Below are 16860 nucleotides of genomic sequence, written 5' to 3'. Positions count from 1 at the left end.
AGCTAATAAACAGAGGGACTAGAACTCATCCCACGCAGTCTAGATCCAGAGCCTGCATTCTTTTTTTTTTTAAGATTTTATTTATTTATTTGAAAGAGAGCGAGCAAGAGAGGGAACACAAGCGGGGAGTGGGAGAGGGAGAAGCAGGCTCCCCGCTGAGCAGGGAGCCCGATGTGGGGCTTGATCCCAGGACCCTGGGATCATGACCTGAGCTGAAGGCAGATGCTTAACGACTGAGCCATCCATGCAGGCGCCCCCAGAGCCTGCATTCTTAACCACTACATTATGCTCATTTTCAAGAGTGAAAATGATGTATGCAAGATAAACGCTTTCTAAATGAGGTCTAGAAAGCATTTGAGTTGGACACAGAAGATTTTAGATGTAGGGAGATAAGGGGGAAAGGCATTCCACATAGAAAGCTTGGTGAGTTAAGGCACAGAGTAAAGAGCACACAGGCATGAACAGTCTAGTTGGTAGGCAGCAAAAAAGATGCATGAAGGAGTGGTGAAGGTTGAGGTCAGAGGATTCTGGGAACTTAACTTCCCTCATATCTTGTATCCTTTGCTTATTATCTTTGAGAAATTTTATTTGTTTATTTACCAGCAACTTCTTTTTTACTGTGTTTCCTAGTACTGTGGCAGGCCCTGGAACTATGAAGATTAAAAAAAAAAAAAAGACTCCTGTTCTCTAGGAGCTTATACTTGACATGCAGCAAATCCAAAACTTCTTGGTTGCTGCTATAGATAGGGTGGAAAGATGTCTTAGAAAGAGGGGACAGAACCTACCAACTTACCCGAAGGTAGCTAAAATACTACTCAGAGGATGTTGCACTCAAAAGTGTGGCAGATGACGTTGAGGGGTGGGGGAGAAGGACATTACAGACAGAATGAAAAGTTATGTAAATATGTAGATAGCATGGTATGCTTAATGAATATTTAGAAGCTCCATATAACACCAACAGTAGGGTAGGGAATGGTAGAGGATGCCATCAGGGTTGGTAAAGGCCCATAGTGTAAGGGCTTTTGTATACCACAGAGAAGAGTTTAGATTTTTATCTTTGGCGTGATGGGGAGCCTTGAACAAATTTTGGAGAAGAGAGTGGTGTGCTCAGATTTGTACGTGGGAAAGGTCAGATTAGCAGCAGTTTAACCGTGGATTGGAATGGGTTGAGGCATAGTTCAGATGAGAGGTAATGAGTGCCAGGTTAGGACAGTAGCAGTAGGGGCTGAGAGGAGAGATAAAGATATAAGAAATACATAGAGGGTGAAATTTTGATACACTATGGTGAATTCCTGAATGTGGGGGTTGAGGGAGAGGGAGGAATCTAACATGGTGCCTGGGTTTTCTGCACTATGCAGCTAGATAGATGGTGGTACCACATACTGTGACAAAAAATGTAAATAGGACACTGGTTTGAGAGAGAAGATCATTCAGTAAATATTTACCAAGGGTCTCTTGTGGCATGCACTGTGCTCAATTTGGGGGATATACCCAGGAAAAAAGATGGTGTTTCACCCTCTGTCTTAACAGGGCATCTGTAGTTTGGTAGAAGAGACACACAGGAAAACAAGTAAGCAAATATATTAAAAAGTTCTTAACAGACCAGCTTGGTGCCTGGGTCTAAGCCATTATGAGAGCAATGGTTTTGACTGCAGGACAGTTGCAAAGGCAGGTATAGCTGGCTACTGTTCCTGGGGCTTAATCTCCAACAGAGATATAGCCTGGCATCCCAGCCTTTTAGGCTGGCCATGCCTCTCCTCATTTGCCATATCCAAGTGAAGAGATTGACTTTGGTTCCGGGCTCGTAACACCTGCTTTAGTCAGATGACGTTGGCAGATAATGAGACTTGAATCCAGCTAGAGCTGACAAGTTGGTGATAGGACACAGCTATTTGAGAAAGTCACGTTTATCACTGACACTTTTTAGAGGCGGTGCAGTTTCTGGTAAAGACCCTGAGGACAGATGGCTGAGGTAGAGGAAAAGGTTGATGGTGGTAATTAGATCAGGAACTTGGGAGTTGCTATAGAAGGGTCATATGATGGATGTCAGCCACAGAGAATAGTGACAGAAGTAGGGATGGACCGGGAAGGGAGGCTGTGAACCAGGAATTATGCTGTTCATCCATGAGAGTGAGTGGGTGGGAGGATGTTGGTAAGAGGGAGAGGAAAGTTTAACAGAATGGCAAATAGTAGCTTAGTAGGAGCAAGAGGTGGGGAGATAGAAATAGTCTGTTAATGGCAATGGGGAACAAGGTTGCCTCTTATCTCCAAACTCTTGAATTGGGGTTTGGTTGAGAAAAACCAGCCTCTGCAGAGAGCCGTAGGGGATGTGAGATGTACCGGGCATATCCAGGATTCATTCATCAAAGGCAAGGAAATGGAGAGAGGACGACATTGTGCTTTGGATGGGTTAAATTTCAGGTGTCCTTAGTACATCCAAAGGGAAGAGTTTATTAGGTATTTGTATCTATGAGTTTGGGGCTGAGTCATCGTTGTGTTGTTGGTAGACAGGCAGGGATGAGTCTGGTAAGACTGGCCAGGGAAAGCACGGTAGAGTAAGAAAAGGGAATGAGAACAGTCCTGTGAAATACTATTTCTAAAGGATCAGCCCAAAAAAGAGGAACCCCCAAAACAAGCACGTACAGAAGTAGCCAAAGAGGTGCAGTGAAAGTAAAAGTGACTTTGTAGATTCCAAGGGAGAGATTTTCAAGAAGGGAGTGGTCAAAAATAATTTAATTATCTTATAGCATTATTTAAATGTGTATGCATTGCATACTGTATGCCCAGAGAGGGGGTAGAGTCTGTCTTACAGGTCTCCATTTCTTCTCTGACGATCTGCACAATAATGCATGAACAGTCTAGACCAGGAAGGCAAATGTATAGCACCTGGGCTGTAATTCTCAGTCCTGTGCCCAGAGGGGACGTTACTGATTGGTCTGAGAACATTTTCGCCTAAGCTTGGGAATTAGCCTCCAAGGGCTGCTTAAAACTGAGCTCCAGTTACCAGTCCGTCAAAGTCAGCAAGTGAGATAAAGTCAATTTGACATTCTTGTCTTCTGTGATACTGCAACCTTGTATGTTTTACTACCTTTTTGGTTTTCATTTTTCTAAACAGTAACACCATTTTTAACCTATTTTTGCCTATAATTTTCTATTTCCTTTATCATTTATGGAAAAGTAATATAACTAATTTCAAAAAACATGTAATTTTATCCACTGCTGATCAGATACCCAGAAGGGCTCCTAACCACTCGTTTTCCTCATCTAACCTTCCTTCTTCCTTACTTCTCTTCTCCCAGACGGAAAATTGCCTCTGTTGTCTGGATTAGAATCCTTACTGTTTTCTCAGTAGCCAGAGATTGTGAACTTGTCAAGTAAAAAGATAATTTAACTTACTAGCTTATAATAGAGGTCTTTTTCTTTCCAATCCAGCATCACCTTTATTTATTTTTTATTGAGCTATAATATATTCCCTGTAGAATGCTCAGGTCTCAAATGTTCAGTTCAGTGGCTTTTGACAATTGTGTGTAACCACTACTCAGAACGAGATACAGAACATTTCCATTATTCCAGAAAGTCTCCTGATTCCTGCCTTTCTGAATTGAAATTTCCATCTAGGATTTTTCAACCTCCACGTTAGCATGATGTCATTGTGGCTTCTTTTAAGCTTTTGTATCCATTTCTTTCTTGCAGGAGACTGAAGAGCCAATTGTAGAGTGTCAGGAATGTGAAACCGAAGTTTCCCCTTCACAGACTGGGGGCTCTTCAGGGGACCTGGGGGATATCAGCTCCTTCTCCTCCAAGGCATCCAGCTTACACCGCACGTCAAGTGGGACAAGCCTCTCAGCCATGCACAGCAGTGGCAGCTCAGGGAGAGCCGGACCACTCAAAGGGAAAACCAGCGGGACAGAACCCGCAGATTTTGCCTTGCCCAGCTCCCGAGGAGGCCCAGGAAAACTGAGGTGCAGACAGGGTCTCCAGAGAGAGAGAGAGCTACAGTAGGGGCAGGGTTGCTGACATTTTAATATCACAGGAAAAAGGGAGTCATGGGAAATCCCCCCATCCTCCAACTAGGATAACTCAAATTCTCTTCCTCCCCTTTTGTTCCTCTCCTATTTGGTTTTGCATGGGCGGTGGGGTGGAGCTCTGTGGGAGCTAGACTTCCAAGAAAATGTAGGAAAACAAGTGAGGGGACTTTGGGAATGCTGGCCTGGGCTGCTGCTGTCCCCATTTTATGTAGCCTACAAGTGTTTTGGTTGGGAGTACAAACAGTTTAGGCCAGTGACCCCAACTTGACACAGCCCTAGGTTTTTGTTATCCGTTGCAGGTGTCTAGAGCCTGAAGTAGAAGAGAAGGCAGGGCAGAAATGGGTGTGCTGTTCTTGCGGGCAGCAGTAGGAGGCTTTGTCAGGAGGGACTAGACTTGCACAGAGGGGGATGTCCTTTTCTTGTTACCCTACACTCCCACTCCCTGGCTGATAGTTTTGGTGGTGGGTGTGCAGACCAGCTTCCTGCTGCCCTGGAGGGCTAGCGCATGTTGGCCTGGCATGTAGTGTAAGGGCTGTGGGGAGACTTTGTGAAGGAAGGACCCAATAGCAGGTGCTGTCAGACTAACCTGTCTTCATTCTCTAGTCCTAGAAAAGGGGTCAGTCAGACAGGGGCGCCAGTGTGTGAGGAGGATGGTGATGCAGGCCTTGGCATCAGACAGGGAGGGAAGGCTCCAGTCACGCCTCGTGGGCGCGGGCGAAGGGGCCGCCCGCCTTCTCGGACCACTGGAACCAGGTACCCGGGTAGTGTGAGATACACTTAGTCTATGACTTGTTCAGAAAAAAAAGGGAGTAGAGAGAAGAGAGGGGAGTAGAGAGTATGTGGGTGTCAGGAGGGACACGAGGGGTCCGCACTGACTGGGGAGCGGGCAGGGATCAGAGAGGCTACCAAGAGACCAGGCTTATGCCTGTGATGGGGTCCTCCAAGAACGGGCTGAGGAAGACCCATGGACAAAAGTGGGAAACTTCGTAGATAAGTACTTTTCTTAATTCTAACTGCCGCCTCCTATCTCTTTTCTCTCATTAGAGAAACAGCTGTTCCTGGCCCTTTGGGCATAGAGGACATTTCACCCAGCATATCACCAGACGATAAATCCTTCACCCGTATTGTGCCCCGAGTGCCGGACTCCACCAGGCGAGCAGACGTGGGTGCTGGTGCTTTGCGTCGAAGTGACTCTCCAGAGATTCCTTTCCAGGCTGCTGCTGGCCCTTCTGATGGCTTAGATGCCTCCTCTCCAGGGAATAGCTTTGTGGGGCTCCGTGTTGTAGCCAAGTGGTCGTCCAATGGCTATTTTTACTCTGGGAAAATCACTCGTGATGTCGGAGCTGGGAAGTATAAATTGCTCTTTGATGATGGGTACGAGTGTGATGTTTTGGGCAAGGACATTCTGCTGTGTGACCCCATCCCTCTGGATACAGAAGTGACAGCCCTCTCCGAGGATGAGTATTTCAGTGCAGGTAATAAAGGGGAGTGGAGTCTGCTGGGGCAGTCTTCTCTCCAGTCAGTTATTATCAAGAGCACTCGCTCCAGCCTAACTGCTCTGTAGGGGTCTCCAAAGCCGAAAATGCCATTCCTACTACACTGGTTACTTTCACACTGGCTTTTTTGTTTTCCTTGGTTGCTTTTTTTTGAATGAGCTCACTTTGGTATAATATTCTAAATATACAGAATACTGTGCGAAGTGCAGAATACTGGGATAGCGTAGGGAGCTCCTGTCCACCCCTCACCCAGCTTCCTAGCTTTCCCTGTTGTCAACGTCTTCCATTAGCGTGGTACAGTTGTCACAACTAAGAAACCAACCTTGACTCCTTACTAACTAAATTCCAGACTTTATTTGGATTTCACCAACTTGTGTATGTCCTTTTTCTGTTCCAGGATCCAGTCCATTAGCCCTCATGTGTCCTTTGATCTCCTTTGATCTGTGACAGTTTCTGAATCTTTTCGTTTTTTGTGACCTTGACAGTTTTGAGGGGTGTACTGGTTAAGTATTTTGTAGAATGTCCCTCAGTTTGGGTTTGTCTCGTGTTTCGTTTGATTAGATCAGATTTAAGGATTTTGAAAAGACTGCTGTGGAGGTGAAGTGCCCTTCTTGTTACATCATACGGGGGAGAGAGGCCAGTGACATCCACAGGACATCACTGGTCTCGTTAACCTATATCCCTCGGTTAAAGTGTTTGCCAGGTTTGTCCACTGTAAAGTTAGTGTTTTTCCTTTTTTTTTTTTTTTTAGATTTTATTTATTTATTTGACAGAGAGAGACAGCGAGAGAGGGAACACAAGCAGGGGGAGTGGGAGAGGGAGAAGCAGGCTTCCCGCCGAGCGGGGAGCCTGATGCGGGGCTTGATCCCAGGACCCTAGGATCATGACCCGAGCTGAAGGCAGACGCTTAATGACTGAGCCACCCAGGTGCCCCTATGTTAGTGTTTTTCCTTTTCACCACTGAGACTTACATATAGCACCTGCCTTGCTGGGAATCTAGTAGGTGAGTGTGGCAGCTATATTGAGATACTTTTCTTAGGAAGAAGTTATTAGTACTGTGTTTTTGTGCCTGTCTGGGTTGAAAAATGCTACTTTTTTTTTTTTTTTTTTTTTAAAGTAGCCAGTTCCCTATAATGGTGATGGTGAGAGATTTATATTTGTTATGACTGTTTCATGTGCCAGTTCTTTGAATATATTGCCTCTTTTCTGTGAGCTAATTTGGATATAACATTGTTTCTGGAGATTGGAACATTGATTGGGATATAATGGGCAACAGTGCATTGATGAAGTGTCTTCCGACTTTCTTGTGATGTAGGCTCCGGAGTAGTTGTTGTTTGCCCCTTTATTTCATTGTTAAACTTTACCTTCTAGCTCTGGATAACACTTAGCTTTGTGTGGCATCCATTAGTAGCACATGGATTTAGGTCTTTTATGACCTGTGGCTTATGTAGTTTGTATCACATGTATTCATTCTTCTTTTTCAGGTGTAAAGCTTATCTTGGAGGTCCTCTTAAGACAAAGAGACAGTCTATATCCAGGATGAATTACGGCATCAAGGGGTGGGGAGTCTGTGTCTCATTTATTGAGGCTGTTTACTAATGTCAGTGTTAGACTGCTTCTCATTCTAGTAACTCTTTATCAGTGTGAAGTATATTTTTGCTTTGGGTTTCTTTGTCCTTTTGAAGGGGGTCTTTGTGATTTAGTTTCCTGATAGAGATTTAAGCCAGGAGATGAAGAAGCAAGGGGAAAGGGAGTGGTTGTGTGGTGTAGATAAAGAGAGAACCAAGGTCTACTTTCATGTCTGTATTTCTTTCTTTGGTGGCATATGCTCTGGGTTTCTTTTAGCCCTTCATTCAGGCACAGGCTAATGGGGGAAAACAAATGGACCCTTATAAAAGGTGTTCATGATAATGCCTTGTTTTTATCTTATATATGTGTTGTGTGTGTGTATACATATATATATATTGCACACATGTGTGTAAATTGTTTATTGATAGGTAGAGGGAAGGAGTATGATCTTTTTCATAGGGTTGAGAATGGGTTTTACCCAAGATCACACTGCTTGGTGGTGGCAGAATGAGACCTAGGCCCAGGTCTCCTGAATTCCAGCCCTGATCCCTTTTATACTCCACACTGTGTTCCTTCTAACCTAGAGGCCTTATCTTTAGGTTCTGAATCAGAGCAGGAAAGTAGATAATAGGGAAAATTAGGCAGGAGAGGCAGAATTTATTTTTTCCTTTCTTTGCTCTGTATCTCTATTTTGATTTAGCCACACAGACACATGCTCTCTCAGAGTGATGTCATCTTTCACCTACAGCTTAACTCAAGAATTATCACTCAGTCTCCAAAGAAACCAAGAAAGGTTTAGTAAATTATAATCGGATTGTTAAGAAACCACATGTCGTTTCACTTCAAAAGGAATTGAACTACTAACAACTCATAAAGGCTGGCTTTAGGAAGTTGTTTTATAATTAAAGGGTTCCTTCTGTTGAGAAACTTTCCATGTCCCAATCTCATGGTAGTAGCTACATACATTCCTAAGTGGTGTCTGGGCTTGACAGTTGGAATTTCTTTTAAGTACTAACTTCAGCCCACTGTGGGACCCCTTAATGCCCTGACCCAAACCCCCTGTGCAGAGCCATTGTGAGTGGATGCCAAGCAACCTAAAACAATAGCAGCCTGCTCTTATGTTGTTCCCACCCAGGAGTGGTGAAAGGGCATAGGAAGGAGTCTGGAGAGCTATACTACAGCATTGAAAAAGAAGGCCAAAGGAAGTGGTACAAGCGAATGGCTGTCATCTTGTCCTTGGAGCAAGGAAACAGACTAAGGGAGCAGTATGGCCTTGGCCCATATGAAGCAGTAACACCCCTCACCAAGGCAGCAGATATCAGCTTGGGTAAGACCTTTGCTTCCTGAGAAACTGCCTCCGGGCCCCTGCTTTGTGGTGGGAGGAGTGAATTCTAGAGCAGTAAGCATGCTTCCCTAAATCTTACTGTTCCTGTGGTGTTTGAGATGCTGATGAGCTGCTGTTTTCTGGAGCCACTGCCTAGCTCTCTTTCCTTCCTGGGACAAGTCCTCAGATTCTTCTGGCCTCCCCAGTTCTGCAGGGGGCCAGACATATTTCAGTCATGACTGAGACCGAAATGAAATGATGGTGGCTTGGAAAGAGGTTTCTGTCCCCGGGGGAGGTGGAGGAAAGGGTGTGGTGATCTCTAACTCAGGCTCTGCCCAGCTAATCTTGAAGAACAGGGCCTCGGACCATGGGAGTTGACCAACCTTTGGCTTATCCTATCCTAGACAATTTGGTGGAAGGGAAGCGGAAACGGCGCAGCAATGTCAGCTCCCCGGCCACCCCCACTGCCTCCAGCAGCAGCAGCACAACCCCTACCCGCAAGACCACAGAAAGCCCTCGTGCCTCCTCGGGAGTTCTCTCAGGCAAAAGAAAACTGATCACTTCTGAAGAGGAACGGTCCCCTGCCAAGCGAGGCCGGAAGTCTGCCACTGTGAAACCTGGTAAGTGCTCCCTTTTGCCTCATTCTCTCTTGGACCACTGTGGACTGCAGGGCCAGCTGCTGGGGAGCTGCAGCCTGATAAGGGGGGATGGCCCCTCTGTCCTGGCTACAAAGATGGGGTCCTACACAAGCCCTAGGTGGTACTTCACTGACTGCATCCACCTTTATGCATCTCCCAGCAGAGTCCAGTAGAGGTAGATAGGAGATGAGGTCTTGATTAGAAACATCCATTGACTTCTGAGTAGGTTCTAAGAGGGAAAGAAGTATTGAATTTAAGCAGATTCAAAATTGGTGCAGTTGGTCTTACATCTCTTCCTTTACCTTGGTACCATCTTCTACCTCAGGAGGCTCTGCTTCCCCCTCTCTTGCCCTCAGGGTCCTCTGGCTCTCCCAGATTCCCTATTGAAAGCTAGTACCTCACTCTGCATCTCCCCTCCTTGTACTGTTCCCCAAACAACTGCTTTCCAGTCCCTCATGCTTCATATTAACAGGAATTTATCCATCTGTTTACAGAGCCTCTGCTTTGATTCATTCACAGCCATTGGGGTTCTAGAGACACAGCGGTAAAGTCTTCAGTGTCTGCCCTGAGGGAGCCCTCTCAGTGCAGCAAACTGAAGGACTGCGTTGATTGTTACATTGTCCTGGCACCAGAACTTCTTTTGTTTGCTATGTATTTGGGTTGTGTCCTCTCCATATCTGTCTCACGCTTCTGTTGTTTTCAGGTTACGTGAGGCATGGAACTGAGTGCTTCACACATACCACCTCAAATAATCCCTATGAGGTATAGGTGCTAGAATTCATTTTCCCATTGAAGAATCTGAGGCACAGCAGAGTGGGCTAACTTTCCCAAGGTGACCTAGTAATCCAGAATTCACACTCAGGCAGTTTGACTTTCAAGTCCAGGCTTATACATGCTACAGCAGACTGTTCTCCTCCTGCTGGTTTTGTTTTAGGGAGGCATGATCTGTCTGTCATCTTAGCCTCCTAATGAGACTATGATTCCGCTTCTCCAAATCAGGTATTTGTTTTCTTTTTGAGGACTTATTGGGGCACTCCTAGCATGGGTGTTCTGGGAGTCCTGGGTTGGCTGGTTCACTCACCCACCCCCAGGGGTTGGAAACTCGGACAGTTGAAGCAGGCTGGTTTGATGGAGCTCCATCAGCGTGTAAGAACACTTTATTACCAAGTATTCTGTGCACCATTGTGGTGAGGGTCAGGGATAGGGTGGGAGTATCTGCCAGGGACATTTCTTGGTAATAAAAAAAGTGGGCTTTTTGTTGTTGTCTGTTTTTAAGGGCTGTTTCAAAATATCACATATCCTGGGGAATTCCAAGCACTGGGCAGAGAAAGTGGGCAGAAGATTTCCAAATATTTTTTCATTCTTACCTAAGCTTTGTTTTAGAACCACCACTTTCTTCATATGATCTCAGAAGTATTTGGCTTTGCTGTATAAAAACAATACTAATTGATTTTTATTTATGAAAATCATGTATACATCATCATGACTGTAAAATTTAAATACATTAAATTTCTCTACACTGTAAATTGGGTCCTAGGTTATTGAGTCCTAGGTTAATGGTCTTTGGTCAGTAGCTCAAAAAAGTTGATCAGGACACTGCCTACCCATCCCGTTGTGCCCAGGCGGTGGTCTGTAGCCTTCTAGTAACTGTGTTCTGTCCTTTCCAGGGGCGGTGGGGGCAGGAGAGTTTGTGAGCCCCTGTGAGAGTGGAGACAACATGGGTGAACCCTCTGCCCTAGAAGAGCAGAGAGGGCCTTTGCCCCTCAACAAGACCTTGTTTTTGGGCTATGCTTTTCTTCTCACCATGGCCACAACCAGTGACAAGTTGGCCAGTCGCTCCAAATTGCCGGACGGTCCTACAGGAAGCAGTGAGGAAGAGGAGGGTAAGTCCCTAGGAAGCCCTGGGGGCTCTGACACTTGGGCATTTTCTTCCTTTCCATTCACTTTATGAGCCTGTAAAGGAAGCAGTGCCAGTGGCATCTGGGATCTTGGTCAGGGAAAATGAACGAGCCCTGCTTCTTGATTTACAGACTGTTTCCACAGAACTCTTGGTGATTCCTCAAAACAACATTGTGAGGCAGGTGGGAGATAGATCTTATCATCCACTTTACAGATGAGGAAACAAGCTTGGAGAGGTTAAATAATTACTTTTTTCTGCAATAATGGTAGACTTGGGACTAGAACTCCTGTTCGTTTTATCCTACTACAGTCATCCAGATCTGTCAAGTTTCTGAATGCCCTGCTGCTTTCCCATCTGTGTTCTAGGGGCAACTGCTAGACCAAACCCACGTCGGGGCTAAAGTTCAGTCTCTTGAGGTCTGAGCACAAGACTGAGAATGTAGGGTGCCCAGAGCCCTAGGGTCATTACAGAGAAACAGCTTCTAAACCTTTTCGACTCTTGTACCTCTCTTCAACCTTAAACTACATCTATATATTGCATTTCTACATTGTCTGTTACATAGGGTTTGAGTGAAGGCTGTAGTGGGGAGAGGTAAAAATTGTTTCAACTGTCTGAAGAGTGCTCTAGGGAAGAAAATGGTCACATACAAACGTATGCACTATGAAGTGACTCAACAGCAGCATCCAGATGTTTGTGTGAAAGCTAAAGGTCCAGATGGGATGATGTTCTGCAGGTTAGAGTTGAATCTTGCAAGAGGCAATTGAATCAGGGACCACGGTTATCATAAAATAGCAGCATTGCAGATCCGTGATGGTTGGCATTTCAGGTGTGTGGATGACTCTTTGCTAACTAACCCAAACTCTATCTCACCAACCGTAGCCATGTGGAGGTCTGTAGGGACGTAGGAGGGGTGGTTGGGGAGTTGCAGTTAGGGTTTATGCTGTTTGGAAGGTGCATAAACAGAGTGATTAGTTAAGAGTGGCTCTGGCATGCAGGAGCAGGTGTGGTATGTGTGGGGTTTCAAGGTTAAGTGTGCACCCAGCCTTTTTTGTCAGAATTGAGATGAGTATCATTGGAGATAAGGTATATGAAGAGTTTCCTAGCCAAGAGTGTAGTTTCATTTTGATCATAATGAGTCCCTTGAGGATTGTGTGAAATGTGTTGTGGCATCAAAACAGTGTTTGTGGTCTTGTTTTCTTTTGCTTTTACAGTGTTGCTAGACTCTGGACCTTTCTTATTCTCCAACACACTCCTAGCCCTTCACTAGACCAGGACTTCATAAGGCAATTCTGTAGATGTTTTATTGGTGGGTTGGTACAGCATGGTCAAGAAAGCCAGCTTTGGTATGAGATGCAGATGGTCCACTTCCTTAAAAATCTGTGACCCTGTGTGAGATTAATAAGCTCAGCTCATAAAAATTCCCTCCATTGCTGAGATATCAAATGTTTTTAATCTCAACCTTATAACCAAAAAGTGAGGGGAGGTAGGCCTTGTCTAAATGAGGAGGAAACTGGGCATTTTTTAGGGAGATTTCTAGGTTTCTTTTTTTTTAAAGATTTTATTTATTTGACAGAAAGAGCACAAGTTGGGGAGCAGCACACAGAGGGAGAGGCAGGGCTAAGCAGGGAGCCCGATGCAGGGCTGGATCCCAGGACCCTGGGATCGTGACCTGAGCCAAAGGCAGATGCTTAACCGAATGAGCCACCCAGGTGCCCTGATTTCCAGGTTTCTTATGGAAAATGTGGTTATAGTGAACATGTCTGTTTTATGTTGCTCCTTTATCATTGGACATTGCCCAACAGTACCAAAGTCCTTGATATTTTTGGCACGTTGACTGTCCCTCAATCTCAAGAAGCCCGAAGACATTTTTACTTAAACAGTCTCCTAACAATATTAACAGTTTTCAAGAAAAATGGGAATTTCTTAGATGCTGCTTTAGATCAGGAGCTCATAAAATATTTTAATCCATTTAATGAGACCTATTTATTAATGAATTAAGAATATGGCACCTGGTATTGGGAGGCATACCATCAGGGACCTATCAGCCATGGGGATTTGACTGTACAGTTGGGTTCATTTAGTACCTTTGTCCTTGATTTAGAGGATGGAATTAAAAACCTGTTCATTTTAGCCTCTGGTGGGGCAGGGCCACTCATAAGCTGCAAAAAAGAAAATTAAATCCAAAATAAGAAAAAGTAGAGGAGTGGACTACTGCCTAGGTGGGGTAATATTTGATTACACAGATGCAAGGAAATATAACTGGGGATTAAAATCTAAATAGGTCAGGACTAGAAACAGACCTGGATTAAGCAGACATAACATTGAAGTTTTGGGAAAAAGGACCATGCGAGGCCTTGGCAGTAGCTCAGCAGTAGAGTGTTGGTACTGAAAATTGTGACGAGGTATATTGAGATGGATCAACAGGATGTGGTGACAAGACTGAGAAACAGTCCTGCTATATTTTGAGTTTTTTACAACCATTTAGAGTTTCCAGTTTGAGGCTCATTTTAAGAGGAACATGGAGGATGCTTGGTCAAGAGAAGAGCAATGAAGGTGAATGGGCTGGCCAGTCAGACCTACCCGGAGGTGTAGAGGCCTGAGCGTGGGGCACCCTGCACTTCCAGGCAGCTCCAGCAGGCAGGGAGGGCACCACAGGGCTGGCCTCTCTGCCAGGGGTCTGCTCTGCCGGCATTTACCACTGGGCATGAGGGGGATGGGGAGTGGTCCTGGCACTGAACTCTTATGAAATTGGTTGGGTTTTTTATTTGTGATAAGTTCATTAGAACTTAATTTCTCAGAAGTCCTAATTAACTAAAATCTCTAATGTCTTGCTTTTTTCTTTTCTTTTTTTAATGTGTTATTTATATATGAGAGGAGCAGATATTTGGTCAAAAGAAGCAATTTCTAATTGCCTAGGGTCATTACAGCTTCAGCCTCATCTCTCATAACTTCTACTTCACCCTCAAGACTGTAATGCAGTCATTGATGTTCAGTGTCCTGAGGTACTTCAAGATCATCAAAGGTAGATAGTTTTCAATAAAAAGGTTGAAATAGGATTTTTCTGGCTAACCTTCACTTAACCAGTTACATTTTAGAAACCCTAATTACTTTGAGCATTCTGGTTCATCAAAGTTTTAGTGTATAGGGGGTAAAAATGCTGATGAAGGGGGAGTTTGAAGGCTTTGTTAGAAAAAGTGCTTAATCAGCTACTCCTCGTCTCCACAAGCCGGCAGAATTAGAGGAAATGGGCGTAGTTTGCAGGAGAGATTGAGGGTAGACCTAAAGGACAGCGTCCTGATGGTAAGGGTTACTCAAATTGGAATACCTCACCATGGGAACTGGTTGTGTGTCCATCCCTGTTAACAGTCCCATGACTCAGTACAGAAATCTTTGATGTTTTTAGGTCTAGGACCCACCCCATTTCTCATCTTCCCCACCCCTTCTGCTTTTATCCCTTCTTTTGGCAGGATTTTGTAATCCTCATGACAGAGGTCTTTCTGACCCATGGGAAAGCCTTTGATCGGTCTGTCTTTGGGATATAGTACTATAGAGATAGTCGGGGGGGGTGTAAAAGGAGGCAGTAAGAAGCAGGCTTAAAGGAGCGAGCGAATAAGAAACCAACTAGTAATTATGATCTTGGTTGTCTGTTTTTTTAAATAGAATTTTTAGAAATTCCTCCTTTCAACAAGCAGTATACAGAATCCCAGCTTCGAGCAGGAGCTGGCTATATTCTTGAAGACTTCAATGAAGCCCAGGTGAGGAGTTTCGTGTCGCTTCCTGGAGGGGAGGGGTGAGAAGAGCCTGACAGGGAGGGGATGGGGAGGTTGGGTACACCAGGTAGACAGTTCAGGCACTGGGAAACCGCTACAAGGTTTTGCATGAAACAGAATTTTTACTTGTGTGTAAGGAGGAGAGATTAGAACCCTTGTTTGTTAAAGGCTGTGGTTCTGTTTCTGGGACAAAAGCAGATTAAAATTTGTGTTTAATAGAAATCCCTATTACAGTGTCGCTGATTCTCAGCCTGGAAGGTTGAATACCTGCAATTGTGTTGTCCCTTAAGGGTTCAGGCCCCCAGAAAAACCTGCAGTTGAGGCAGGGAGAGTATCTAGGGAAGTCACTCGGGCCTTTCATTGAGAAAGGAAGCGTTGGGCAGAAGGATAGGCTCAACCCCATTTTGGGTAGTATTTGGAAGTGTTCAGATCTGTTCCCTGCGACTCAGGGGTGCTCTTCAGGGGCTTTCTATAGAAGTCACCAGACCCGTTGGTTCTGTTCCTTTTCTTCCAGTGTAATACAGCCTACCAGTGTCTCCTAATTGCGGATCAGCACTGTCGAACCCGGAAGTATTTCCTGTGCCTTGCCAGTGGGATTCCTTGTGTGTCTCATGTCTGGGTCCATGATAGTTGCCATGCCAACCAACTCCAGAATTACCGCAATTATTTGCTGCCTGCTGGGTACAGCCTTGAGGAGCAAAGAATTCTGGATTGGTGAGTATTTGAGAGCCCATCTAGGATGGTAGGCAGGAAGACAGCATGCTCTTGGAGGGGGAGAATCTAGGTGAGAGTATTTCTAGAAACTAGAATCGTCATAGGATAAATTAGAGAATTTGAGTGAGTTCATTTCAGCAGTTCATCTAGTTTATGTTCCTGAGGTATCCTGGTTAAGGACCTTTTTGAAAAGGTGTGAGGATTTCCATGTAGGTTTAGTAGCCTCGACCTTTAAGGTTAAGGGACTAAGTTTTAAGCAAGGCATTTTATTGTCAGTCCCCGGACGGAACTGGACAGCAGAACTGCTGAATTAGAAGGCTAGGATCCCAGAGAATACACATGATTCACAGGAGAGAAGGGGAGTGGTGCCCTAATGCAAGGCTTTGGAAAACATTCACAGGTGCCAAAGTCCCTTTGCAGAAGGGCTCTTGTTGGATGTCATCTGTCATGCTAAGGTCTTTTCCAATTCCAAGGTGCTGTGTCTCTGACTCCTCCGTAGGCAACCCCGTGAAAACCCTTTCCACAATCTGAAGGTACTCTTGGTGTCAGACCAACAGCAGAACTTCCTGGAGCTCTGGTCTGAGATCCTCATGACGGGGGGGGGCAGCCTCCGTGAAGCAGCACCATTCAAGTGCCCATAACAAAGGTACCTGGAAAGTGTGTGTGGTGTTATTGCTCCAAGGATGTCCTTAGACCCGTAGGTGTTAGGCCTTGTGGTCTGATTGGTTGACGTTATCCATGTTTCTAAGAGAAGAAAGGTACCACACCTTCAAGAGGTGAGCCACTAGGAGTGAGGCACTGGGCTGTTGATGCTTCTATTGGTGTCCAGTGGTGTATTTATAAACATATCTATAAGGTTAGCATATAGTGATTATAACTTTTCATTTTTGGTTGTGATCAGTAACATTGTTTGACATAAAAGGCTTCAGTTTGGGCACAATGCGACATACTGGCTAGGAAGCACATCTTTTTTAATGGAAGGCTAAATTGAGTCTCCTCTCCTCCCTCACCTTCCCCTGCTTCCTGCAGATATTGCGTTAGGGGTATTTGACGTGGTGGTGACGGATCCCTCATGCCCAGCCTCGGTGCTGAAGTGTGCTGAAGCTTTGCAGCTGCCTGTGGTGTCACAAGAGTGGGTGATCCAGTGCCTCATTGTTGGGGAGAGAATTGGATTCAAGCAGCATCCAAAATATAAACATGATTATGTTTCTCACTAAGGATACTTGGTCTTAATGATTTTATTCCCTGCTGTTGTGGAGATTGTGTTTTAACCAGGTTTTAAATGTGTCGTGTGTAACTGGACTCCTTGCATGGATCTTGTATATAGTTTTATTTGATGGACTTTTATGATAAAATAAATGTTGAATCTCTTTGGTTGTAATAACTGGGATTTCTTCATCCATTTCTTTGAACCTAATCGC

At 44.9% G+C, this 16860-nt stretch overlaps 1 protein-coding gene across 1 annotated transcript in view; it reads left to right on the top strand.

Annotated features, from left to right (window-relative positions):
* The window catches only part of TP53BP1 (tumor protein p53 binding protein 1), a 95200-nt gene extending 78377 nt beyond the window's left edge, over window positions 1–16823 (top strand). The window contains 11 exon segments of the mRNA XM_025883854.2: window positions 3694–3962; window positions 4632–4781; window positions 5073–5503; window positions 8229–8420; window positions 8822–9037; window positions 10723–10938; window positions 14616–14710; window positions 15240–15439; window positions 15939–16035; window positions 16037–16085; window positions 16469–16823. Coding sequence (XP_025739639.1) covers window positions 3694–3962; window positions 4632–4781; window positions 5073–5503; window positions 8229–8420; window positions 8822–9037; window positions 10723–10938; window positions 14616–14710; window positions 15240–15439; window positions 15939–16035; window positions 16037–16085; window positions 16469–16656 — 2103 coding nt within the window. The 3' untranslated portion in view covers window positions 16657–16823.
* The last annotated feature ends 37 nt before the right edge of the window (window positions 16824–16860 follow it).

This window comes from Callorhinus ursinus, unplaced genomic scaffold, assembly GCF_003265705.2.
Source record: "Callorhinus ursinus isolate GAN/ISIS: 27379988/994484 unplaced genomic scaffold, GSC_fseal_2.0 scaffold25, whole genome shotgun sequence".
Classification (NCBI taxonomy): Eukaryota; Metazoa; Chordata; class Mammalia; order Carnivora; family Otariidae; genus Callorhinus; species Callorhinus ursinus.
The sequence above is the reverse complement of the archived record's forward strand: the minus strand, read 5'-3'. Positions and strand labels throughout refer to the sequence as shown.